Below are 27,036 nucleotides of genomic sequence, written 5' to 3' on the forward strand. Positions count from 1 at the left end.
TGCATTGTTTGCAGTGCCATAGCAACGGGCTTGCTGTGAGCCGCACAGCAGAGCCAGCCTGCCCTGGTGCAGATCAGCAGTCCCCAGGCAGGCCCAGGGACTCTGCAGCTTCCACTTCTGGTCTGCAGTCAAAGGTTTCACCTTTGCAAATGAGGTCGTAAGCTTTCAGGTGTGAGTGCTGGCCCTTATGTCTGTAGATCCAGGATGCGGCTGAAGAGGCTTACCACTGGTATGTAGTACTTTCCACACAGGGTGATGGACTGACTCTGTGTCAGACAGGGCGTCTGGCCCCAGGGTGATTGTCTCAGGTACAGAGGTGGTGATACAAAAGAGGGAGATTTTGAACTGCTAGGTTTAAACTTGCCTAGCAAAATTCATCAATCTGAAGAGAGAACTTTACTCCCTTCAAGTGGCATCACAAAAGATGGATATATTTTCCTAGAATGAGTGAGATTTGGTTATCTGGGAACACCCACAATTACATTTTTTTTTTTTAAATTTTATCATATGATTCATAATATTTGCTGTTCAAGGCTCCCAGAGTCTCACACAAATCTGTATTTTCATTAAAACCAGCAAGCTTCTAGTAATCCATTCTGCAAAGGAAAGCTGAAGTTAATGGATATATATGAGAATAATCTAGTTAAATAATACTTCCATTATATTTAAATAATTCTTGTGATATTCAACCTTTTTATGCATGGATAAACATTACTGCATATTCTTAGAGTTTATTTTGTTTCCTCAGGCTAAGTTATTTTATTTCAGAATATCCAGGAAGGTTGTCATGCCTCACTACTTTTTGTTTCTGTTCAGTAATTGTAGTTGAACAAGCCTGATCGTATTGCTTGGATAACATACAATATTTCATTTTTGTGTTTCAGAGCCTCCATGTATAACAGAAGAAGTGTTTGTAAGTATGCCTTATAAGGCTTCATCATCCATTTTGTCATGCAACTGTAGAGAAAAAAAGGCAAAAATACTTTTTGGAAACTATTTGGAAACTGGTTTCTCATTTCTTTCCTCTAAGTTTGGAGTACTGAGTAATTTCTTAAATTTTCTCAGACAAAAAAATACTTAGTTTGAAAATAGTTAGAAAAACACCAAAGAAACAGGAAAGTCTGGAGAATAAGGATGGAAATGGAAAGGAAAATGAAATAAGATGAAGGAAAGGAACAATCAACTGAAAGATCCAACGTGACAGGTTTAACAATCTTCTCCTTACTTTACCTTTTCCACCTTTTGCTCATAACTAATTGTAGGTTTCCCTGATGTTTGTCATCTTATTTGACATGTTTATCTGTTTACCTGCATTTCTTATGAAATGAGACCTTAAATTTTGCAGGTTAGGTAATGTTTGTTTCTTCCCCATTTTGGATACATTTGTAACTGTGTATTTTAAAGTAGAATTGTATTGCTATTCCTTATGGGAGCCCCTAGATACTAATATATTATCATAAACAGAATCAAGACTGAATTCAGGTAGAGATAAATGACATATGTAGCAGCTTTTTAGCATATATAAATATGTACATGAGAAGAAACATTTTTTTATATATATATGAAAACATCTCTCAACTGCACATTTACATTGCATTAAACCTTGATTCTGCAGGCTACTTAATGTTACTAGACATGTCTGACTCCAGGTGAATTTCACACAAAGACATGAAGCTGTCAGAATTCTATGCAGGACTGGGGTTTTGTACCAAGTTTAACTTTTGACACTTAAAGATGCCATTTATTATATATTTTTCAAGAGAAATATGTAATTTCTCTTTGGAGAAAGTATATGGAGAGGTATTTACCATTTTAGTGGGTGCTGCAATGTGAAATGCAAACCTTTCAAGATGGTGCCACTTGTGCTCACGTTCAGCTATTTCTTTGGTGTCTAACAATATTTCTGTGTTCTGTACTTTTCATGACGGCACTAATAGAGAAAGCTATCAAATACTATAGATAGAATGTCATTAGGTTTGTTTCTACAAAATATCTAAGTGATTGTTGGATACAATTGCCAAAATGATTTAAAAATTCCTTTCAATGTTAAAAGACCGATAGAAAACAGGCCCAGGATATTCCTATTTGTACTCACATTGCATGAGGGCAAAACTGCAGTTTTGGGCCAATTTTTAGTACACCTTCACTTCCAGTTGCAATTGTAAGGCAGCTTTTTCTAGTCATAATTGGGACTAGTGCAGCAGGAAAGATGTCATGGGAAGAAATGAAACAAAATGCTTCCTAACACAAAAATCTAAGCTATAGTACTATATATGCAACTCCATAACCTAAAATGTGCAAATATGAAAGTGCAACTATACTTTCAAATGAAAATAAGACTGACCACAAAAACCCCTCCAAAACCTAGAGGAAAGTATATTGTGTATGGGTGCAGTAAGATCAGTAAGTAGTAAAGCTTGCATTAATAAGATCATAAATATTTTATTATTGCTTAATCAACCACTGCATTTACATTTCTTGCTGTTATATGGGACTACAGAGAATTATATCCCTGGCAAATTAAAAACACGTTACCTGCGTATTCTTAAAGAGCTTATAATTCAGCCAGTAATAAATGAATTGTTTTGAATAAGTCCTTTGAAACAATAAAATATTTACATGGGGTATTATAATATCTTGCCATCTTCAGGTTCTTCCTTATCAGTGTCATATCTAATTGTGCATTACCCAAACCAAACATGAAGCAGACTGCAATCTGATTGATTGCCTAGTGGCACTAGCAGAGGATTTTCTGTTGACTTCAAAATGCTTTGGGTTAGACACTTTGGTAAATTCTCCTATTTAATCAGCACCCTAACATCTCTAGGTCCATGGTACTGCAACTGCATTGGACCATGGGCCTGTGATCCAAATAAAGCACGATCTCTGTAATGCAGAAAGTCTTCCTTTCAGTGTTGTTAATGTTTTGCAGGAATGAGCGTGAGCTAACTGTCCTGTATCAGTCACAGTAGCAACCACAAGTGCTAAGGAATAAATGTTGGCAGACTAAGACCACACAAACACCATCAGGTCTTGCCATGCAGAGGCCTTCCTGAGTTCATATCAAAGTAGATTAGCTCAAGATTTTTTCCTTACCTAAGTACATGCTGTCTCTATTTAGGTTAGACACTGTAGAGTTTGGATCAAGATACTGCCTGCCTACAGGTGATACCACGTACATGGTGCATAACCTCTCTTTAACACTATTCCTCACTAGCACATTTCAATGCTATGAACTTAAGAAAGATAAAAAAGATTTGTGTCACAAGGCTTTTGCTGATACCAGCAAATACATTTGATTTAGGTGCAATCTCCTTGCGTTGCAAGGCGGAAATAATAGAATAATCAAGAAACTGAAACTATTAAAAACTGTTCAGGAGTGTTCATTATACTGAAGACAGATTTCTGAAGACCGATGGAATAATATACTACTTTTAACTTCTGTTGAATTGAAATGGGAGCGGAGGTGGTATTGAGTGCGTTAAAAGTAAGATTGGGATCCATGTAAATTGATTTGCCAACAGCAAAATAATTAATTTCTATTCTACAGTTTTTGAGTCTTGTTAGCAGGATTTAAAATGCACAGGTCAGAAAGGGTACTAAACCACTTGCAGATGCAGACTTCACTTCTGATGAAGTCAACAGGAACCTCCCACTTCTGTGATTCCAAGTATGGCATACACTGCTTGCTTGGTGAGCCAAAGTATGGATCAGTGAACTCCCTTTTATTCCCCAAACAGCCCCCAAAACATCCCCAAGCAGCAATGTGGGAGCAGAAGTAAGTTCTGGTGAACTTGTATACTCCCTTCCTTCCCAGATGTGAGAGAGAAAGGTAAAATGCAGGGAGTTTCTAGACAGTTAGCTTATGCATATTTTTTTCAAAAGTAAACATGCAGATTTCCAGCATTTAGAAGCCTTTGGGTTTATGAAGACTTTATCTGTAAATTTCTTCGTAAAGAATTTACCTTCACATGGGTTTTCAAAATTGCTGAGGACCTCAGTGATGTGCAATGGCTAGAATATAGCAATGATGCAATGATTATATTCTCAAAAGTGGGAAATAACGTTTTGGAGAAGTTTTCCTGTCATATCTCATGGAAAAGTCATTGTTTGAGGCAATGGTACATTTAAACCATGTTTGCAAAGATTAGTACAAGTCTTATTTTGTGTTTTTTTCTCTCTGTAGGAAGAATGCTTAGCCACAGATGATATGCTTGTGGACTACTTTAATGAATTTTTGAGCCTTCCAGTAAGTACCTCACAGAAATCCTTTGCAAAATACAAGAAACACCTTACTAAGATTAGTAGTAAAATAATCCAGCTTAGAACATTTTTCACTTTGCCACTGGGAAATTAAATGGCTTTTACAATTTGACTGTATTTTAATGGTAGCAGCTCTTATTGGTCAATATTACTACCTGTCAGGAAAAATAACACAGTAGCTGGACTTCTGGAGATAGATTTTCTCTTGCAAATTTACATATTTAAATCACAGTACATTAAAATAATATGAATAGGAAATGGAAAAGATACATAAACATTTAACTGAAAAGCATAAAGAGTCCACCGGTGTTCCAGTATCACAACATGCCACCATAACAAATGTTTGTTCTTTTACATTCTTCTGGCCATGTGCTTGGTGATTAATAACTGCTTTTCCTCAGGAAACAACTCTGTTTCTCTTCATGGCTGTGAAGACCTCAAAGTTGATGCTCCCCTCCTCTTTGCCTCCCATCTGCAGCTAGAAGGATGCTGCCTTACCCTGTATCATAACTTAATTTATTCCAGTGCTGTCTGCACCATAGTCTTAGGTCCAAGGAGCATCAAGAAATATTCTGCCCCTTCCTGATGCTGGTGGTGGTTCCCACCAAGCAAGTTGCAGGAATGGGTACGTGTTCTCATAGTGCAGTCTGTTGGGCCGCAGTGCTTTAGGAGTGGGACAGGCTGTGGGACAGCTCTGAGGTACATTGGCTGGGAGACACCATGGGAACAATGAGTGACACTGTGGAAAGGTCTGTTATGATTCAGGCTTACCAAACTGAACTAGAATTAGATGTACTTTCTAAACCACATCACAGATTTGTCTAAAAGTAGACCTAATGGGAGCTGTAGAACTAAGGATGGTAGGATAGGGTCCCCTACACCAATTTTTTATCTTAAAATAGAATCTGGAGGTATTAAAACAGCTCTATATCAGAGTGTGGATTTTGTGCACAACAGTGATATGAACTTCTCTCAGGAGCTCAGCCTTTACATGCTTTCACCACGTGGCAAGATTCCTAAGAATTTTTACAAAGCTAGGGAGATACAGATGGAAGAAAATGTGTGGTGAGTGGCCTGGGGTTTTTTTCCTTCTTCCCCTCACCCCCATGCCAGCCCCACAGCTACTTTAGGATATCTGCCTAAATTGAAGCCTAACTACGTAGCTTTTAAACCCAGGCCTCCCTCCATGTGCCAGATTGTTCTTAGCACACAAATACCATCCTCCACGCCTTTGCTGCTTATTTGGAAACTATGCTTCAATTTTTCCCCAAATCACAGAGGATGAAGCAGGTAAGAAGTTCAGCCTGCTTAGTTTCTGGGTCTCCTTGGACATGCACAGATTTCAGGACATCTATTAGAGGCCAAAATTCTCATTGGCCTCAGAGAGCTCCTCAGTCTGCAGACCTGGCACAGCTTAGCAGCTCTGAGCAGCAGTGATTGTCCAGGCACTCCTGACTGCTCTAGAAGCCCATAGAAAAGAGTTCACAGACTCTCATGAGTAAATACTTTTGCACTGGTAATCTTGGTAGGTTTCTAAGATGACACATGGTATCTTTTCTATATATTTACATACCTTCATGAAAACAGATGCTCTGTTAGCTATTTTTATCTGTAATGTTCTCATAATTGGTTTTATTTTCTCTGTGAGCTTTTCTTGAGGATTTACTTTCTTCAGGATTAAGTTCTATTAATGCCTTGAGTTCTGTGGTTTGAATACCTTATATTCCCCATTTCCCTCTCCTCCTCAGAAGGCTTCTACTAAAACACCACATTGAAATTTCCATTGCTTTATTCTTGTTGTGCTTACACACTGTTGCCTAGGAACAGTATTACCCAGGTGTGCTAGTAGTTAGGCAACAAGTTAAACTGAAAATATTGTGTGACTTGATACAAGAAATCAGGGATAGCGTATGCTTATTTTAAGAGAGTGCCTCTGTGTTGATTTATAATGTGTCACTGGGGACTTGCTATAGCAGCAGCAGATTTTTTTTTTTTTGCTTTGATTTACAGTATACCCTTTAAGCAGTCCTGTTGTTATAATAATATTCTGTACAATCTGACATGGATATCTAGGTACTCCAAAGATCTACCTACTGTAATGAAGGATAGTTTGTAAGCAAAATATTTCTGAAAGACAAAATAATAGAAAAAACCATGTGAGGGCACTTGTTGCCAGTATTACAGTAATTTCACAGTAGCAGAAACCAATTACATGATATATAAATGAATTACACTTTCCTTAGTAACTAATCTAAAATGAAAGTTTTAAGAGAAACCGTGGCCTGGGTACATTTTCATCTCTAGCCCATCAGGCATCCCTAGAATTCAAGTCTTTGATCCATGGGTTTAAAACATCCAAGAATATGTTTAGCCAGGAATGAAAATTCAGAAGTCAGAAATCACCATCCAGTGGAGAGTTGGAGGCCTCAGTAAGAAAGCGCAGTAATGTCAACTTGTTTCTCCTGGGCTCTACAAGCTGCCTGCTACTCGTTCCACCTCAAGTCCGTGCTGGGGCCTTACCCCTCATTTTCCAGTTACCAGTGATCCTGATGAAGATACACTTGTCCTCTTTGTGTCCTCAAAGTGTTGCACTAGAAAGAAAAGAGCTAACTACACCTCAGTTGAAGCATGTTCAGGATGTGGCACTGCTGGTGTCAAGTCCCTGGCTGTGGGTTTCCCTTGCAGCAGGAAGATACCAAGTGACCACAGTTTTATCAACTCCAGATTTGAAGACTACTTCATTTGAAAGCTGTTCTCACTATAAAAGCTCTCCTCTCATAAAAAAAAAAAAAAAGAGAGAATGAAGCAATTACTTCATCCCTTTTATCACATTAAACACATTCTCCTTTCCTTGCTTAGCAGCACAGAGGTGTATTAGTAGTGCCACACAGGAAGAGGCAGTATACTCTAGATAGATTTCTTGATATAATTTTCATGCTAATAGGAACTATTGTGTGTGATTTAAAAAAAATGTGCTAAATGGTCTAGGAAGACAGATATGGTCCAGTATGCAGCTAACAGTTTTACCTTAAATGTGACTCTGCTGCGTGGTCTGGAATCCAGGATTTGATGTAGGTAATGATCCTGAAAACAATTAAAGCACAAGTGACAAAGTTTGGGCCAATTGGTCTTTCTGAAAACAGAATGGCCCTGAAAACCTGGTGCTGTCAAGAGTGAAAACAGGCCTGATCTACTGGTAGCAGATGAAGGAAAGGGCAGAAAGCAAAAAGCAATCCACTCTGCTGCACAGTTCAGGCCCTTCTCTTTTTGAAGATGGTTGTGAATAATTCAACGAATCAATGTACCAATTCAAGCCATCCATTCATGCTCATTAGTCTCCCCTTGTTTTTTTTCATGTGTGTAGAGGGAGGCTGCAGGTGTCAATACAACCTCCCTTAAAAAGGCTTTTACATAAGTAAGGCCCTACATGCATGCTATGTTCAGTCTTACCCAGAACTAAAACTTGTTTGCTATATTCAAGGAAGCTCTCCTGATTTTTTTCCTATTGATAGCAGTTTTACTGAAAATGCTCTTTTCTCTTAATTAGATTGTGGAATGTGATGTGACTTGTGTCTTACTCATCAATAGAAGGGAAATCCTGGACTTATTAAGGACACTGGGAAATTTGCCATTGACCATGTGTAGTGTGAATTTTCCAGGCACTTCCTACAGCTGCTCAAATTCTCTTCTGGTCTGGACTCTCACTGACATTTATTTATGATACACACATACCCGTCTTAAGGAAGTTTTGGCAAAGCTCCTGGATGAGGTCTCTATTCGTTCCTGCCCTTTCAGGGCCTTAACCTAAGAGGCGGCCAAGCAATGGTCATTCTGTTTCTCTTGGGATTAAACTACGTTACTCGGGGTGGGATGTGGTGCGTGTACTTACACATTTGTTAAGTGTATCTGAAGTTAAGTATATCTGAAAACTGTTAAGGCAGAGAACAGTGAGATTTATATGTCTGATATCCTGGCAACATAGTGATGGATGCTGTTTTGGTTTCTGTTTTGGGAGGAGTGAGGGAAATTTGCCTTCCCTTCAGTTAAGTGCATAACTTTAGGTTTCAGGATTATGTATTCTATTTATTCTTCAGCTGAAACCATATTCAATGTCCATTTGACAGCTAAGAAATTTCTTTGCTGTAAAAAATGTACACGCAATTGTTTATTTATTTAATAGCATGGCTGTACCACAGTCTGAAGACAGCTTTTTGTTGTTCGCTTGGAGATTTTTTCTGAAGCTGAGATGACTACACTGAGTTACATTGGTTATACTGGGTTCAAGGGGAAAATTGCCTGTGAGTGAAACAGTTTGCAAAGTCTGTAGACTTCTTATTTGTTGGTATTCTCAACTCCTTGTGATCCTATTTATTGTGCTAAATTCATAATGTATGAATCCCAAGCTTCAAGGCTTCTGCCAAACCTGATTTATTTTTTCTTAACATCTTGAGGTATAATTTGGCTCAGTAGTTTTCCCTTTCTATCTTCAAAGGATCAAAAATTGGCCCAGACTAGAAGAGAATGTAGGGAAGGGTGCATTGATACTCTTATTTTTTGTTAGTGTATTTTACTTGTCTGTAAAAAGCCAAAATGCTTGCCAAATGTGGGGTAAGAAAGACATTTCTTAGTATATTAGATTGGCACGGATAATTTTTTCCCATTCCTTTATAGTGTAGGCTATCACCCACTTTTTAACATAGGCATCTTCACTGAAGAGATTCCTTGTTATTGCAATGACTTAGAATATTGGTGATGCTATAAACCTCTCTCATTATTGTCCTGTGAAACACTGTAGGATTTTATGGCACTTGATTTCTGTGGGAAAGGTTTTAAGTTCGCTACAGGGTATTGAGCAGGTTTTTTTGTTTTGTTTTGGTTTTTTTTTGTTTGGGTTTTTTTTTTTTTTTGTGGCTTTTAATGTGTGGGAATGGTTAGACTATGTGTTGTGTTCCAAAGTTTTTCACATACTGAGAGGGAAATGGATTGACTAATCCTCTCTGTCCTGTACTATAACTGGGAAAATATTTCCTACAAGAAATCAGGTCAATTTTTTTTTTGTGTTCCCATTTGATTTTTGTCATGACATTATCACTTTTATTTTTGTGGTGGGGATGAGTTAAGATGGTCAGGACTTACCTATTCTTTTATTAAGCTTATAAAAATATTCTGATTTATTATTCTAGGTTTCTTAATTAAGCAAGTGAAATATACTTCTCCCAAAGGGCTTAAACTGTTCTAAAATGCTTTTATACAATACTTTGATGAGATGGTCTATCTGGTAGAATTTGGGATTTGTACAAAATCATAGATCACTCATGCTGGAAGGGGCTTTGGGCAGGTCTGTAGTCCAGCCTCCCGCCCAAAGCAGGGTCAATGCTTTAGTGTTGACACGAGGTTGCTTGGCACTTTCTCCAGTTGCTCTTGAAAATCTCCAACAACTGATTCAATTGTCACTCTGGACAGTCTGTTCCAATGCTAAGTGTCCCACAATTACCTTTTTTCTTATATACAGTTGAAAACTCTACTGTTTCAGTGTCTGACCATGGTCTCCTGTCCTCCAACCAGGCACCTCCGTGAAAGCCTGGCTCTGTCTTCTCAGTAACCTCCTTGTAAGTACTGTAAGACAGCTGCTAGGTCCTCCCAGAGCTGTCTCTTCTTGAGGCTAAACAAGCCCTGTTCCCTCAGCCTCTCCTCACAGAGCAAGTGCTCCAGCCTCTGACCATCTCAGCAGTTGTCTGCTCGATTTACTCAAATTTATGAACATCCTTCTTGTACTAGGGACCCAAAACTGGATGCAGTATTCCAGATGTAGTCTTACTAGTGTCAGATAAAGGGGATCTACTGGCTACTCTCTGACTGATAAAAGAAGTATGCGTGCCTTTTGATGTTCCTGGGGATAGGTGACTACACCTTTGTCTGAAACCCAAAAGTCTGGACTAGAACCACCTTTTCCAGTCAAATATGTAGTATATGAAGTCTTAATCTACTTGTTCCATGAGCATATGTTCTTTTGTTCCATTAGTAAATTTTTCTTATAAATGATTTGTAGTCAGACTTGCAAAATAGCAATACACTTCACATTTAAAAAATTGTCACTAACATCTGTTTCACTGCATTAAAATTGCTGTGTGTTTTCTGTTCAGATAATTAGAATGTGTATTGAAAAACCTAGATTTAGAGTAAGTTACAAAGGATTAAGTAAAAGTAGCTCTGTGTGATAAACTAATGTTGCCTTTGCTTAGTTTTCAAGTTGAATAACATGGAACCAAAATAATCTGGTCATGCCTAGTCATGTAGCCCTACATTATGGGAATTGCACTTTGCTTTTTTCCACAAGCAAGAGCATTTCAAATCCTGAGAGACTGAAGCACCTTGATTCTTAGTGTCCTTTCTTCTGTTTCCTTTTTAAAAACATGAAAAAATAAATAAGGAAGACTGCATTTGGAGGTTATTATGGTTGCACACTTTGTCACTTAAAAGCTGGTAGCAGCCCCAATTAGGTTTGAAAGTAAATGAAATGTACACATACCAAACTGGGAGAAGGTCTGAATGAAGTATAGAGAAATCTACCACACATAAAAGCCTCTTTAAAATGCTGTTCAGTACATCTGGAGAAAAAACACTAAAACCTGCACAGTACCTTGGAGAAAATTAATGCCAAATGAGGCACAAGGTGTCAGAGAACAAAAACCAAGCCATGATTTCAACTGAAGTTAGGTAACTAAACAGCTTAATGCAATTCAATGCATAGCTCTGAGCAGGGACAGTGTGATGTCATAGGCACTAATCACACACTTAAAGCTCTCACATGCTACATGATTTGCCAGGCTGAGCCTCCACAGTGAGACATTATGGGATAAGTAGGGAATGTTGTAACCACATGTTGCAGCCACGTGGTTCAATCCTGGGCAGTGCTCTACAAGACATTGATCAACAAGGGGGCTTCAGACAGAAGCAACAAAATAGCTGATGCTGATATGGTTACTTTGGACTTACATAGTATTGAAGAAGAATGAAATTGGTCTGTGATGTATTTCTATATTATATGTAGCATGTATTCAACATATGTATGTATAAGAATTATGTCTATGTGTGTAGGTATATGATACATGAAAAAGTTCAAGGAAATGAAAAATACAGTGCTTGAAAAAAAAAATCTTATTAAGTGCAGGGGAACTTAACTGTACAAACACCAGGTGGGATCCTGTCTGGAACAAAGCCAAAAAGAATTTTGCCACTGGGTCTGGATATGGACAGGATTTTCTTCAGTTCTTAAATACAGAATGTCTTCTTGTCCTCCAGCTCAGTGTGGAGATGCTTATATGTCCTGGCTGTATATAAGCTCATATTCATAACTGTCTTGGGTATCCCTCATTACTTCAGTAAAATTCATCCATATTTTCCCTCTTCATTTCAAGTAAGCAAATTTGAAAGATAGTCTTTTAGGGAAATACCTAATACCAGAGCTCAAAAGATGAAAGATGGCTCTGTATTAATGAGTATCCATGCAATGGGTTTTTTTTGAGTTGAGAAAAATTACAATTACATAGCTGACATTGAAGTTTGGTCTACTTCATGTATTATACAGTGTCTGACTGATCTAGTGATGTATAATAATACTTACTATGGGCATAGGTTTTGGTACGTGTTTGACGCACAAGTAACAATATGGTGAAAAGCCTTTCCCACATATGGAAATCTTCAGATGCATCCTCCTCCAATGCATATTACATTTAAAAGGTCAGCTTCATTGCTAATCTTTTCAAGCCTTGATTGTTTGTGGTAATGAATGGGAGAGTAACACTGGAGATTTGGTCCTACAGGTAAGTAGTCTCCTGCAGACCAGTTACTAAAGTTACTGTGCATTATATATTCTAGACTTCTGTGTACTGGATCTATTATCTGCATGTGAAAAAGAATGGTCTGTGATCTAGAATGAGTTAAATTCTTGACAGTTAAGCATAGCTGAGACAAAAAGTAGGAATGCTTTGGAAAGGTATACAGCAAAGAGACTAAATAACAAGAATGCAGAAAAATTACTATTCCCAGCCCTAAACATAAACTACAGCAGGCAAGAGAAAGAAGCCTCATAATACCAGCTTGCATTCTGTAGGATGCTTCTGTACTATAAAAAGTAACTTTCTTAAGTGAAAGAGTTTCTTTATTACAATGTCATAAACTTTCCAAACTTCTTTTGCAGACTTTTGCCCAATCAGTTAAGTTTAACTCTGACTTTGGGGTTTTTGAAGTAGTTAATGATGCCCCACAACACCTGGAAAGCCAGCTGAAAAAAATTCTGCATGATCAGAAACCTCCAAACCCCATTTATGATGTTCTAAGGAAAGCAAAGAATGACAGGCAGTTCTCCAAAATGCGCAGAGCTTCTCCAACCTTCAATATTGATCCAAATTACAACACTATGGTAAGCATCTTATAGCCCCTGAGTTTATATTTAGATCTTACTGTAGAGATACTGGCAGTAGTTATTGTTGTGTTTGGCTTGGTAGCTTGGGAAAAATGTTAATTTATGTTAGGAAAACATAATGATGGGCCAAATTATGCCCTGCAATGCACATGTGTCTAGCAGACAAGTGAATGGAATTACACATGTATATCCCGTAGCACAGAATTTTGAAAATTCTGTAGGGCAGGAGTCAGTTGTGTGGTCTGAATACTTTTTAATATTAAAAGAAAAAATATTATGACAACAGTTACTTTACTAGTGATCCCTGGAATGTGCAAATTGACTGAAACTAATGCATCTCAGTCTTTCCTTATTAATTAATTTCCTTGTGTGGCTATGAGCTCATCTGTGGTCTGGCAACACATAAGTCTCTCTTCCATTAATCCCCAAAGGATTTACATGGTTAGCATCAATTGAAATGGCCAGAGAAAATAATCTTTGGCAACAAGAAAGCTAAATTAGTAGAAAGATAGGTTGGATTTTAGAAAAAAATCTTGTTTCAGGCTTGCTTAGACACTATCAATTTTGGTATTCTTACCTATTTACTTTCAGGGCTTTCTTCAGCACTAAAGTAGGCAGGTAAAAATTGGGAATTGAAGCACCTGAGAGACTACAAGACAGCCTAACTAATTGTTTACCTTTAAACAATATCTTTGGAGGAGAAAAAATATTTCACTGGAATACTTGGTTTATTCCTTTCTTGCTTGCTTTGCATTGGTGTGACTGATGTGACTTCAGTTCATTTCATTCAAGGCCAGCCTAAGGTCTTGCTACATTTTTAGAGGCGGCTGCTCTAGATTATGTCATAGCTGGAAAGCTGAGAGAAAATCAGGGAGTTGTAAGTCTGCTGCTTTGCCCAGTATAAGTTTAATGATTTTCAGAAAAGAAAACAGTGTTGAGAGAGGTCAAAAGGCAACGAAGCTTAACAAAATGATAGTAATGTGAGATTGCAATTATCTGCCTCTAAACTGGACAAATGCTACAATAGGACAAGGCTCACAGACATCCTGACCACGTTAAGTAATTATTTTCACAAGTGCTTTGCTTGAGAGCACAAAAGCAGAAGAGCTAGTCTCGATTTCTTATTTGCTTTCAGGATTCAACTGAGGAAAAGTTGTGTGCTTGTGTAAGTGTGACTAACATTGCTCTCTGGGATAACCTCACAGTATTGCAACTATGGATGGCCTTTCTTGACAAATTCAAAGGCATTTCACTATTACTTACATCTTTCATGTGGTTTGGAGCAACAGGGCTCCTGTTTTATTTAAGAATACATTTCTTTCTCTGGCCCATCTTCCATAGATGGGAAGCATCATGCCTTTTGAGGAGCAGTATGCCTCAGTACACTTATTTTTGGAGGAAAGGATGATGTTTCTTCTTATTTTTGACTCCTCCTTTACTGGACAGGTAACGCAGATGCCTCATCCAGTTCAGCTTGGCATCTCAAGGCTGAGCTGGAACAAAATGTCCTAAAAAACAGTATGCCAAAAATTGTTACTGTAACTACACAAGGTGAAAGAAGTCAGCTTCATTCGTTGTACTACACTATGACTGAACCAGAAGAAGTCATCCAGGACCAACTACATCAAGTAGTTCAGTTCAAATCAAATAGGATTTGATCTTCCAGGCATTGGGTGATGCTGCCTCCTCTGCTTTGACTGCTTTCTTCACACTGACTGAAGAAATTGACAGTTGCTTTGAATGTTACATTACTACAAAAAGTCAGCTTGAGTGGCCATCACTGGCACATAACTAATGAAAATGAGCTATGATTGGAGAATCCTATAAGGCCTTTCAGGCTACAGCCAGAATTTAAACACGTCTTGCCTAAGAAGTACACCCAGTGGCATTTTTCTCTGTATTTTTCTTCCCTCTCAGACTGTTACGAATTTGCAGATAAGCAAAAGTTCTCTGCATGTGTGCATGCACACTTGCAAATTATTGATACGGAGGTAAGTATCTTCTTATCAACAGTCTAATCAATTTGGCATAAAATATATTAAGAAAAAAACTAACAGAGTTGGGTAGAATTGATCACAACTACAGAAAGAAACTGGCTGGCATCCCACATACCTTACTTCAGAGAAACCCCAGTTCAGCAAAGCACTTAAGATGTGTTTAACTTTAATCAAGGGAAGTTAAACACATGCTTAAACTTAAACACGTGCTAAAAGCTTTGCTGGATTAGGTCCCAGCAAGTCCTAGGGCTGATTGTGTAAGGAAGCTAACCAAGGTAACAAAACTCATCAGATTAAATGTAGCATCTTCCTCTGGGGAAGGGGAAAGACTAGAGTTTCTTTCCTTCTGATAGTATATATATAATTTTGTGTAGCAGCCATGTACAGACATGATCATGTTATGAATCACTGAGATAAAAAACACTGGGCTGTGAGTCAGTAAACACATAAATGTTAAATACCAAAATAAAGAGACAATCTTCTGTATTTAAAAAAAACACTTGTCAATTACCAAAAAGAGGCATACACTGTGTGGTTGGGAGTAATTAGTCTCCATCTCCACAAATTACATTGTATGAGCCACTGCCAACATAAGCTTTCCATATTTTGAAATATTTTCTTCTCTCTAAGTGAAAACACCCACTTTCTGAGTAATTCATTTTTTTTTAATCCCCTACAGATATATTAGAGACAGAAATAACCCTGTCCCTAGTGGAATATTAGCTCATGGAAAGAAAATTTTAAATGTAATCTACATGAACTGATTATTTGATATAACCAGTAGCACCTATCCTTGCCCAAACTTCACCTGTTTTTATGGATAAGCAGAGTCACTGCATTTTTCCAAATCATCAATCTCACCTTCACTAAAAGGAAAAATGCACCTCAGATAAATATAACAGGTCATTCCCTAAGAGTGGAAAGCATAAGCTCTTGGAAAAAGAAAATTAACAAGTGTGCTGTGTGTCATTTCTAAGGGAAATGGCTATGGATACCTCTGGCTCATAGAGAGCTTGCTCTCTGTGTAAGACTCTAGGCATACTTTTTTGGTTAGCTGGCTCTGTGTAGCTCACTGCTCAACACCTCCCTCACACCCCTCAAACCAATCTTTGGAGACACCTCCCTTTCGGCTTTGATGAGGCACTGAGGCTTAGATGGCCTGAGCAGAAATCTGTATGGGCCTGATTCATAACGCACTTAGGTTTCCACTACAAGAGTTACTGTGTGCAATGCAGTTACGCAATGCTCCAACATAAAAGTGAAAAAGGTGATAAATGGTTGGCTTTTTATTTGTTTGATTTTGGTTTTAATATCCACAGTTCTCCCATTCTGGGAGTATAATTTAAGTTAAGGGTTTCTTAACCCTCAAATTCTTGAGGAAAAATATAATAGTGGTTATTTATAAACTGTGATAAAGTCAGAAAAATTAGCAGTTTCCTATTGCAGAAAATTTATAAACATCTAATTTGCATTTGGAATTGCACAGTAAAAGCATGATTCATATGCACATTATTTCTGAAGAAAAAACACCCATGATTTCTTTAAAAAGTGGTATTCTTATAGGTGAAATCAGATTCAGACCTTGTTAGCTGTTAATCCGAAAGTAAAGGAACTCAATTGGCCCAGCACAATTAAGTCTAAACTGGATAATAAAAATGAGGTTCATTGTGTAAGCAAGAACCTTATGAAGTTCAACAAGGAAAAGTGTAAGGTTATGCACCTGGGAAAACATATTCTGGGAGTGCAGCACAGACTGGGATGGACCTGGCTGGAGAACAGCTCTGTGGAAAGGGACCTGGGGGTCCTGGTGGACAGAAAGCTCAACATGAGCGAACAGTGTGCTGCTGCGGCCAAGAAGGCCAATAGGATGCTGGGTGGCATCAAAAAGGCCATCACCAGCAGAGAGAAAGAAGTCATTACCTCACTCTATCCAGTGCTTGTCAGGCCACACCTGGAGTACTGTGTACAGTTCTGGTCCCCGCTAAAAAAAGAGGATGTGGTCAGGCTGGAAGGGGTCCAGAGGAGGGCTACCAAGATGATCACAGGACTGGGAAGCCTGCCATATGAGGGCAGGCTTGAGAAAAGGAGGCTTAGAGGGGATCTCATTACCATGTACCAGTACTTCAGGGGTAGTTGCAAAGAAGATGGAGACTCCCTTTGTACATGGAGTCACATGGAGAGGACGAGGGGGAATGGACACAAGTTGCTCTTGGGGAGATTCTGATTGGACACAAGAGGAAAGTTTTTCACAGTGAGGACAGACAACCATTGGAATAATCTCCCCAGGGAAGTAGTTGACTCAGCCATGTTGGACACCTTTAAGAGTCGTCTGGACAGGGTGCTAGGCCATCTTGTTTAGGCTCTGCTCTTCCCAGAAAGATTGGACTAGATGATCCCTGAGGTCCCTTCCAACCTGTGATTCTGTGATTTTGTGTGATTCTGTATATTTGTCTTTCTGAGACAATGCTTCTGTAGAAGCGGGATGGAGATAATCATTTACGTGATCAAAAACCCAAGAAAGTAAAGAATCCTGTACATCTTCATAATTTTTTTTTCATAGTGTCTTGATCGAGAACAAGCAATTCAGTGGATTAAGAAAGAAAGGCTTCCAGCATTTCTAGAAAGCGACTGTTACTTTGAATACAGGTACTGCAATCTTTTACGCTGTGTCTCAGTTTTAAATTTGTACATTTTTCTCTTCTGTCTAATTAATCTTGACAGTACTCTTAATATGTTTTCTCTCACCTCTTGATCTGTTTAATTTTAGTATTTTAGTGACCTGGATAAAGTAAAATCAGTTAATTTTTTCACTCAGCATTCTGTAATTTTCCTTGACCATGAATTATATACTATATTATACCATTACAGAGAAAGAGGGGTTTGCTGATTTTTGAGTTTCTATTCCACTGACATATCACGGTAGCAATGAATCTCTCTCCAAACAATATAGAAGCCATATAAGTGAAAGATATGAATCCATGAAATCTATTTGGAAAAAAACAGCCAGTCCCTTTTATTTCAGTTATTAGTTTTGTATCTTTGGGCATACAGTCAGACTTCCTTTTGCAAGGTTCTCTGGAGGATGGTGTGGCATAGTTGGATGACTTACAGTTATACACTTGCTGTGTTTTTCCAGATGTCCTTTCAGCAGATGTTCAGGAGGTTTAGTGCGCTTTTTGGAAGGATCTGCCTCTATATCCCTTAAGCTTGTGTCTAGATGCTGATAATTGTAGTGTGTTTTAGGAGTCCTACAAGGAAAGGCAGCCTGGCATTAGGGTTCACAAAACTCATGTTTGGTGATTGTAATGACAGACTAGTTACTATCTAGAAACTAGTAACTACTAGTAGTAACTAGTAACAGTAGTTACTGGGGTAGAGGCTTCTGCTTGACAAATTTAAAAATATTTTTAGCTTTCAATATCCCAAATACTGCACTTAAATTCAAGGGGAAAACTGTGCAAAGAATAAACAAACTGTGAAAGAATGCTCCATTTTGTTTGCTGATGACACCAAGCTGAGTGGGGAAGTAGACACTCCAGAAGAGAGAGCTGCTCTACAGGAAGATCTGGATAGGCTGGAGGATTGGGTAAGCAAGAACCTTATGAAGTTCAACAAGGAAAAGTGTAAGGTTATGCACCTGGGAAAACATATTCTGGGAGTGCAGCACAGACTGGGATGGACCTGGCTGGAGAACAGCTCTGTGGAAAGGGACCTGGGGGTCCTGGTGGACAGAAAGCTCAACATGAGCGAACAGTGTGCTGCTGTGGCCAAGAAGGCCAACAGGATGCTGGGTGGCATCAAAAAGGCCATCGCCAGCAGAGAGAAAGAAGTCATTACCTCACTCTATCCAGTGCTTGTCAGGCCACACCTGGAGTACTGTGTACAGTTCTGGTCCCCGCTAAAAAAAGAGGATGTGGTCAGGCTGGAAGGGGTCCAGAGGAGGGCTACCAAGATGATCACAGGACTGGGAAGCCTGCCATATGAGGGCAGGCTTGAGAAAAGGAGGCTTAGAGGGGATCTCATTACCATGTACCAGTACTTCAGGGGTAGTTGCAAAGAAGATGGAGACTCCCTTTGTACATGGAGTCACATGGAGAGGACGAGGGGGAATGGACACAAGTTGCTCTTGGGGAGATTCTGATTGGACACAAGAGGAAAGTTTTTCACAGTGAGGACAGTCAACCATTGGAATAATCTCCCCAGGGAAGTGGTTGACTCAGCCACGTTGGACACCTTTAAGAGTCGTCTGGACAGGGTGCTAGGCCATCTAGTTTAGGCTCTGCTCTTCCCAGAAAGATTGGACTAGATGATCCCTGAGGTCCCTTCCAACCTGTGATTCTGTGATTTTGTGTGATTCTGTTATTTTGCCTTTAATAGCAGCCTGCTTTACACATATCTGGGCCTCATGAAACACTAGAAACTTGATCTTCTGCTATAGCAAAGTATTTCCTTGATCAGGCAGAGTTACCTAAGAGGGTTACATAAAACTAACTTGAAACATGTGCCTAATTTCCATTGACATCAGTATTTTAAGGTGCTTTCCTGAATCAGGATCAAGATAGGCTGAGATGCTAAAGGGGAAACTTGCATTTAAGATGAAGATTCCCCAACCCTAGAATAAAATCCTATTTGTCCTCAAGTAGTGATGACAAATGAAACTGGCAGTGTGTGGACAGTGTCTGGTAGTGATGCAGGGCTCCTGTAATCTGAGAGAATAATTCCATTTTAGCAATCAAAATTGTCTAGGGCTTTTTAGCAGGTCTTGGGACTGCATAGATACATGCAAGATCATCCTGACAGAAATCAATGTTACTGATAAAGCTTGATAATGCAAAGCAGGCCACCAACTGTAAAGCTAGTGGGCTATGGAATGTCAGTACTGGCATTTATATATGTGGCAGCAGGTGAGGGGTGAAATAATAAAGCAGATAATGAAGTTCTCTGTAACAATTTATTTTTAGAGTGCTCGTGGCTTTTATTGCCTATTCTAGGGAAATTATCAACTGTTTGTCTGACTAAAAGCTAAAATGAACTATTTTCTTGTCTTAATGTTTAATTTCAGGCTTGCTAAGTTGATATCACAGGTAGAATGGAGCAAGACTGGTATTAATTTCATTATAGATAGTGACTACTACCCTTGGATAAGGAAGCAAGACCCAAGTTCTCCCCCTTCTGAGGAGGATGACACTTTGTTGACTATGAGGAAGTTCTATGTATCGCTTGGCCAGGTAAAATAAACATGTTTAGTGAGTGTAACATCAAGCCAAATTGAATGCATTGGGTTAAATTATTGTAACAGAGGTCACAACCTAATTGGACAATGGATTCTCCAAGTATCCCTTATTTTCAAAGCTCTTTGAACTATAGGAGGAGGTTGATGGGTTGTAATACAGCTTAAACAGAAGCTGGGTTACAAGTGTGCCCAGCTACTGTCATACAGCTCTCTTCACTGGGAACTATTGTTACAGAAACCTACACAAACAGACTGTGTTAAATGACTACAGACAGTAAGCCCTCTGCTCTCAGAAACAGTACAATAAATAGAGGAATTGGAATTACTCTATGACATTTCTTTTCCTAGGCTACGGTTTCTCAGACAAAGGACTGGTTTACACTAGCAAAACAAAGTGAACCCTTGAAAACTACAGACTCATTTATGCATCCTGTAGCTTCTAGTCAAATTCAAGATATTCAGTGTTTGCCTGGGCAGCATGAAAGAGATGATTCATTAAGCGAAAAAGATAGCTTTCTGGGTAAGTAACAGGGGCTCAGCCATAGTATTTATAACACAAGTCTGATGAGGTGGAAAAAAAAGGCATTCCAAGGAATTGCTGCTAACTCTGTGTATTACTTTCTGAGTATCACATGGTATCCTAGGCCTCAGTCGGGGATTTGTTTCTTTTCATAGCTACAACATTAAATGAAAATTTGAGCTAGTAGCCAAGTAACTTTGTGATGATAGAAGCCTCTTTTCTTACATATTTCTGTCTCATAGATGTCTGTAAGTTTCAGCTGAGGTTTTTTTTTTTAATTTGACATGTTTTGAAAGACTTTCTTGCCTGGATTCTTTGGGTATTTGATAATGTACGATTTGTGTTGCAGCCATCTTTTTAGGGTATTTATGTTGGGCACTTAAAGGCCTTTTGGCTGCCAATTTTTATGAATCTTATAGAACGTAACTGTTTGTGACACTCCCGTCTATCTGTCAAATTTAACTGAAATTGTTCAGGTTCAGAAGTACTGGGAGAGAACATACAGATGTACATATGGGCACACCTGATTGCATAGCCTTGCTTCTGCTCTGTGGGCAGTAGCAAGATGAACAAAGAAGTTTCAGCTCATATGTTAGGAGCTGCCTCTCCTGCATTCTCAGAGGAAAAAGCAGGCATTCCACTTTGAGACTTGTACTGCTGGGACCTTGGAGCCCAATGACTGAATGGAAAATTGGAAGACATGAGAAGTCCAGAATTCTGTCTTCTTTCCCAAACCCATGAGGATCACCCGAGGAGATAAATTGCTGATGCATGGATTATTAATGAAGTTATTCAAGTTGCACTTGTTTGCAGCTCATGGCTCTACCACTAATTTTTGCAGTGCTTTGAGCTGAGAGTTCAGAAGTGTACCATTCTTGCAGAACATCATAATGTAGTGTAGCTCTGCATTGCAGTGGGCTGGCCATAGGCCTATGGAAAGCCTCTCTGTCTCTTTTGCTGCAGTTATCCTGCAGTCATAAGCATTTTGCCTCAATGAATATTTTACATCTTCTCACTGAAAACTTTATTTTATAACATAGACCTTCATTTTACATGTGCTTATTACTCTTCTTTACTCTTATTTCATGGGAAATCCAGCATTCTTTCAGTCAGAAAACTTTCTTTAGGCACAGTATTCACTTGGTGTAGTGGTCAGGTACTGGAAGCAATAAAGGGTATCAGCTAAGTTTCTCAGAGCCAGCCTGCAATTAAAAAGAGTTCAGTAGCTGAAGGTATTTACTTGGAAAATCCAGTTTGAATTCCTTGCTTACTTCTTCAGTTGGATCAGGGTCATCAATTAATATCTTGAGCAAAACCCTGAACCACTTGGCTTTTGATTACTCAAGAGCTGTGTATCTCTCTCCCTAATTCCCTCAGGTCCTGTGAAATCATTCTGCATGTTACAATTCACAGAACTGTGCTAAGAAGCTATAATTTTTCTTTTTCAAGTGAAAACATTTGAAATAGTTTAGAAATAGGAAAATATATTTTAAATCACACTGATTTTTATATTAATGTCAACATACCGTGCCATATGTACTTACACACAAACTTATGTAAATAAAAAGCAGGGAATCTCTATGCCATGTTCCTAACCCAAGTGCCTGTCTGTGACAGTGGCCAGCACTGGTTAGATGTGGCTTATTTTTGGAGGAAGATCGAAGGAAAGACTAGGTGCTCTTGCCATTTATTGACTAGACCACCACAGGGGGTTACACAGGCTGATAACATTACAAAGGTGAATTCAGTGGATCTGAGAGATTGAGCCCTTTTCTATCATTGTCCGATGTAGTGCATGTGCTTAGAGGTTGTAGCAGTCTCCTCACTGACAATGTTTTTGCCTTAGTGATACAACAGAGTATGAAAGCCTCCATCTTAGCTTTAGGGAAATACAGAAGATTCAGTTTATTCTACAGTTTAAACACTGGACTTATATGAAGATATCGTAGAGCCAAAGCTGAATTATGCCTTTGGTTTTTTTTACTTTCACTTAGACTCTGCTGCTGTTCACAAAATCTGTAGTTATTCCACTCAGTTTTACAGAGCTGACTTGTACAGCATTAACCCAGTTAAGCAATATGTATAGTCAAGGTCATCTTTGCTGAAAGTCTGGCAGAATCAGAAAAGATATTTGAGCAAGTTAAAGCAGTAAATAAGTTTCTTTCTCAGCGGACCAGGATGGCAGGGCATGCTTAATAGCATGGGGACAATGAGGAGTCGCGTATAAGGGATTAAATAGAGAAGTGTAGACAAAAAACCCAGAGCTGGTCACTGTTCTGAATTTGTTAGTTATGAAACATGTCTAAATGGAAATGAGCCATTTGTGGGTGGCGGACTGGACTGCAGGATTGTTAAATGTTTCCAGAGCCCGTGACATAATCATTTGTTCTGTTGTGCTTCTGTGTATGTCAATGTTTTACTCAACTTACAGAGGCCTGTTCGATGTTTTAATCTTTTGCAGTAATCAGCATAAGTAGACAAAGAATTATCACTTCCTAGCTTCCTCAAGCATCAAAAAACCCCCCAATCCTACTACATACTGTGTCTTTGATCAAACTATGACCAAATGCTGAGGAAGAAACCAGGCCTTGCAGCACTACAAGGTGGTTTAACAAGTGGTGAGGAGCTGGGATGCTCAGCTGAGTAAACAAGACAACTGGCTCCGGAGGGGGTTGTTCCTGAACTCTGCTGCTCTGCTGGAATTCAACAGGGAATGAGTTTCTGAGTCACGCGGCCGAGTTTCTAGCCCAACAGAAACAGCAGAAGCACCTCTGCTATTCCCTGCTCTGCAGTGTGACATGGTCTGATTTTCCTGCAGCAGCACAATATAAATACGTTGCATTTTTAAACTTGGAAATGTTGACATGCAGGAGAACAGTCCTGAGTCAAAAGGTGTTCAATGTTTTTTTTTTTCTGTTTTAATGCAGAAGCAGGCTCTCTGTCTAAGGAATGCCACCATCAGAGTTTCCTTTCCCCTTCAAGGACAGCATCAGCAAAAGCCAACATTATTAGGGAGGGATCCAGAGAGGCTGAGGAGGGTTCTTCTGTGGCCATTGCTGAACCTCCTTCTCACACTCAGTTAAGAGTTTATCTAGACCCAAAATGGGATAGTGAAGTAAAAGAAGAAAATGGACAGGAAAGTGCAATTTTTCAGATACCGGAAGAATTCATACCAGCTTGCACTCCATTTGTAATGAAGAAACCTATTTCAGAAATGACCCACCAGCCAGCTGCTGACATTGAGAGGGACGTGGATTTCCACAAACAGCCTGAAATGTTTATACACGAGTTAGCAAATAATGAATTTGCCCATGGTACTGAAGAGTCACTCTTTTCCCAAAGTTCTCCATTTACTGTTTTGGAGTCCAAGGGAAATGTAAGAGAACAAGATACTGAAGAATTAAGCTTAAGATCGAGTTCTGAAAGTGATGGGGCAGACAGTAGGGCTGCCTGGTGTATTAGTCACAGGACTTATGACACTGGCAACAGACACGAGTTTGAAAGATTCAAGAAGTTCATTAAAGGAACACTTGGGGAGAGGTACTGGTGGCTCTGGATGGATATTGAAAGACTAAAGGCTCTTAAGGACACTACAAGGCAGCAAAGGTACTTCCCATTATTTAACAGTTTTTCCCTTTGTTTTAATATTGTAACCCAGCTAGATCAATGCAGGTTTTTGAGATTTCAGAATAAATTGTAATTTTTTAATAGAACAGACACATTTAAAGCAATTATGAGTGTCCTGACAAGGTAAGTCAGGGATGACTTTGCTGAAGCTGATAAAACCCTCTTTGCAGAGTCATATTTGCAAAGCTTACATGAAGTCAGAATCACTGTAGTATTAAGGCTTTGTTAGAAAAAAATTTGGAAAACAGATGGCAAGAGAAAGAAAAAAAATACAATAAAAGCATTTAAATTAACAAGTAGAGCATTCAGTATGACTAACTGCTTTAGTGAAAGGCTCTGCTGGATTCAGATTGTCTATTCTAAGGCACTGCACATTTTATCTTATATACAACCTGTCTCTAATTTGCAGAAAAATTGTTTTGGCTTCTGCCACTTGCAATTAAAAACATGTTGCATGACAGCAGTTTAACCAGTAGGATGAACTGTACTTAGTTCTTTATAGCATCTGATACATGCTTATGTGACTATTTTTGTTGACTCAAGGCTACTTAGTAAGATGAAAAAACTCTATCTGCTGAGCAGTGGAGACTATTTCCTCAGTTCGGAAGTGTTACTCAGACTTGATCTACTGCATGGTGATCAGTGGAATATAAGGCATTTAAGACGGATTCAGCCTGAAGTAGTGAAACCTCTACTTCTTTACTGGTATGAAAAAATGAACATGAACTAAGATTCTATTCTTTAACAAATTTCCCTTTTCTTTGATAAAGCCCATTAGGTTTATTTCATCTCACTTATCCCATTGCAGTTATGGGAAGAAATGTCATTGTAAATACTAGCAGATGTTGCCTCTGAATTTTTAGTTGAGCCTAAACTACACCGCAATCTGCTGAGAAGCCAGGTAGATCTGCCTTACTAAGCCCTTGTTTTACTGCCAGAGCATCTGAGCTACTTTGTGTATAGCTGCCTTGGATGCCATTCAATTAAACTTTAGGCTGCAGGGTAGAGAAATCCCTCCAGGCATAGAAGGTTAATTCTATCCTAACCTATTCCCCATTCCCTTCTCAAGTTTCTGAGGATGCTCTGTGTATACATCTATGTGGAATCTGATCCTGAGACTTTAATGTTCAATGTCTGTCATACAAAATACCTTTTACATATTGACAGCTTAAGTGAGTATACAAATTCTAACCTGTTTCCAAAACATAAGCTAATGTTTTGAAGGTCTTCTCTCCTCCCCAAAGGGGATAAAAAAATTGCATGCATAAACAAATACCTGCAATTGTGAACTTTGCTGTGGATCCTCATGAGACTTGTGGTCTGTGTCCTGTGACCTACAGTCCTTTCCTATTGGGACATATCCTACTGCAGACTCATGCAAAGGCAACTATGTAATAGTGCAGAATTTGCAGCCTAAGTTTATGTGTAGCTTGGTTTTAAATTTGGAAGAGTGCAATGTATTAACGCATCTTTAAGACTAACTGATTTTTAATCTAGGTGCATATAGCACCGTATCTTGATACAGTAAACACCATCATGGGGGGGAAAAAAAAAGCCAAATAGCCCAATATTTCATGTTTTGGGAAAGTTCTACTTATTAGCTTTTTTTTTCCCCTAGGGGTCCCAGATTTTGTGTGTCTCATTCAACGGCAATAGAAACTGCCAGTACAAAACTGAAGCTCTGGCACACATGTCAAGAGAGACCAAGGGTGGACATTGATCCTTTTCCACAAATGGTATCATTGCTACCATTGACACCTAAGTCTTGCGTGCCCAGGATACCGCCTTCCCTTCCTCAGGTAGGTAGGATCACAACATTGAAAAACAAAGCCTTGTCCCATCAAAAATAATGATAAAACTCTTTGAATTCAATGGGACAAGAATATGGTACTTGGTTGTTAGGAAGTCAAGTTTAGCAAACTGGTCTGTTGCAGATGGTTATGTACAAAAATGCAACAGAATTTTACTGTACTTTATACAACAGATTGCTATAAATTGAGTCAAATTATCTTCTCAGTTACATCCTGGCTATTTCATAAGTCTTTTGGATAGATATTTTAGCTTGGAATTCTCAGAACTGCAAAATTAAGGATCTAGCAGCACAGATTTTGCCTTCAACCAGCCTTCTCTTAATCCAGAGTAATTCTTACTGCTTCACTGCAGTTACCCTGAATCCACCCCTCATTTTTGTAAAAAGGACAGAGTTCTGCTCATTTTCTATCACCACAGTCCTTCAATCAGCTACATGTGATTTTTGCTTTCTATAGAGGGCCATGAACCATAAAACACAGACCTTTTCACAGTTTGCAGCTTGCAGGTGGCCAGTTCAGTTTTGACTCTCTTATTCTTTGAAAGCCTGGATTTGGGAGGTAACTGCCATGAAAGCTGCAGGTTTTCAGCAACACAGTGTCAAGCCTCAGAACAGAAGGTACTTGGAGAATGTGAATTGAGACTGTGGTCCCCATATCAAGGACTGGATGGTCTATGACACAGATCTGTTCACACACATCTTTGTTACTTTGAGCTTGACAGTTTTAGACTAAAATGATATTTTTAGAAAAGCTAATTCATGGAGACAATGGAGGAAAAACAGTGGGACAGATTTCCTGTTCTAAAGAAGCTGGATTCAGGAGCCAGATTCCTGCTGATCATAGCAGGGATAGGAGCCAGAAGCAGCTGCCTTTTACAGAGACCAGTTCTGGATTCACAAGGTGTGCTAATGACCCAGGACTAGCTGTAGGTCAGGGAGACAGGATCCTAACTCTGCAGGTTTTCTAGCCCCTGTTGAGTTCATCACTTGAAGAAAACTATGACCTGACACTCATAAACCTCACAGAATCAGCTGATGGACCTTTTTTTTTTTTTTTTAATTGAGAAATCTGGACTTTTGAATCTTCCAGCTCCAAGAGCTTAGAGGCAGCAGCAGCTTTGGGTGAATTTCTGAGGGAACTCAATGCAACTGGCATCTCCA

At 39.0% G+C, this 27,036-nt stretch overlaps 1 protein-coding gene across 1 annotated transcript in view; it reads left to right on the forward strand.

Annotated features, from left to right (window-relative positions):
- The first annotated feature begins 204 nt into the window (after positions 1-204).
- Positions 205-27,036, forward strand: part of RGS22 (regulator of G protein signaling 22) — a 66,303-nt gene continuing 39,471 nt past the window's right edge. The window contains 12 exon segments of the mRNA XM_064441770.1: positions 205-229; positions 369-430; positions 432-447; positions 885-913; positions 4,187-4,249; positions 12,464-12,685; positions 17,246-17,331; positions 19,748-19,913; positions 20,267-20,438; positions 23,366-24,044; positions 24,609-24,770; positions 25,684-25,864. Coding sequence (XP_064297840.1) covers positions 205-229; positions 369-430; positions 432-447; positions 885-913; positions 4,187-4,249; positions 12,464-12,685; positions 17,246-17,331; positions 19,748-19,913; positions 20,267-20,438; positions 23,366-24,044; positions 24,609-24,770; positions 25,684-25,864 — 1,863 coding nt within the window.

Source organism: Phalacrocorax carbo, chromosome 2 (genome assembly GCF_963921805.1).
Source record: "Phalacrocorax carbo chromosome 2, bPhaCar2.1, whole genome shotgun sequence".
Lineage (NCBI taxonomy): Eukaryota > Metazoa > Chordata > Aves > Suliformes > Phalacrocoracidae > Phalacrocorax > Phalacrocorax carbo.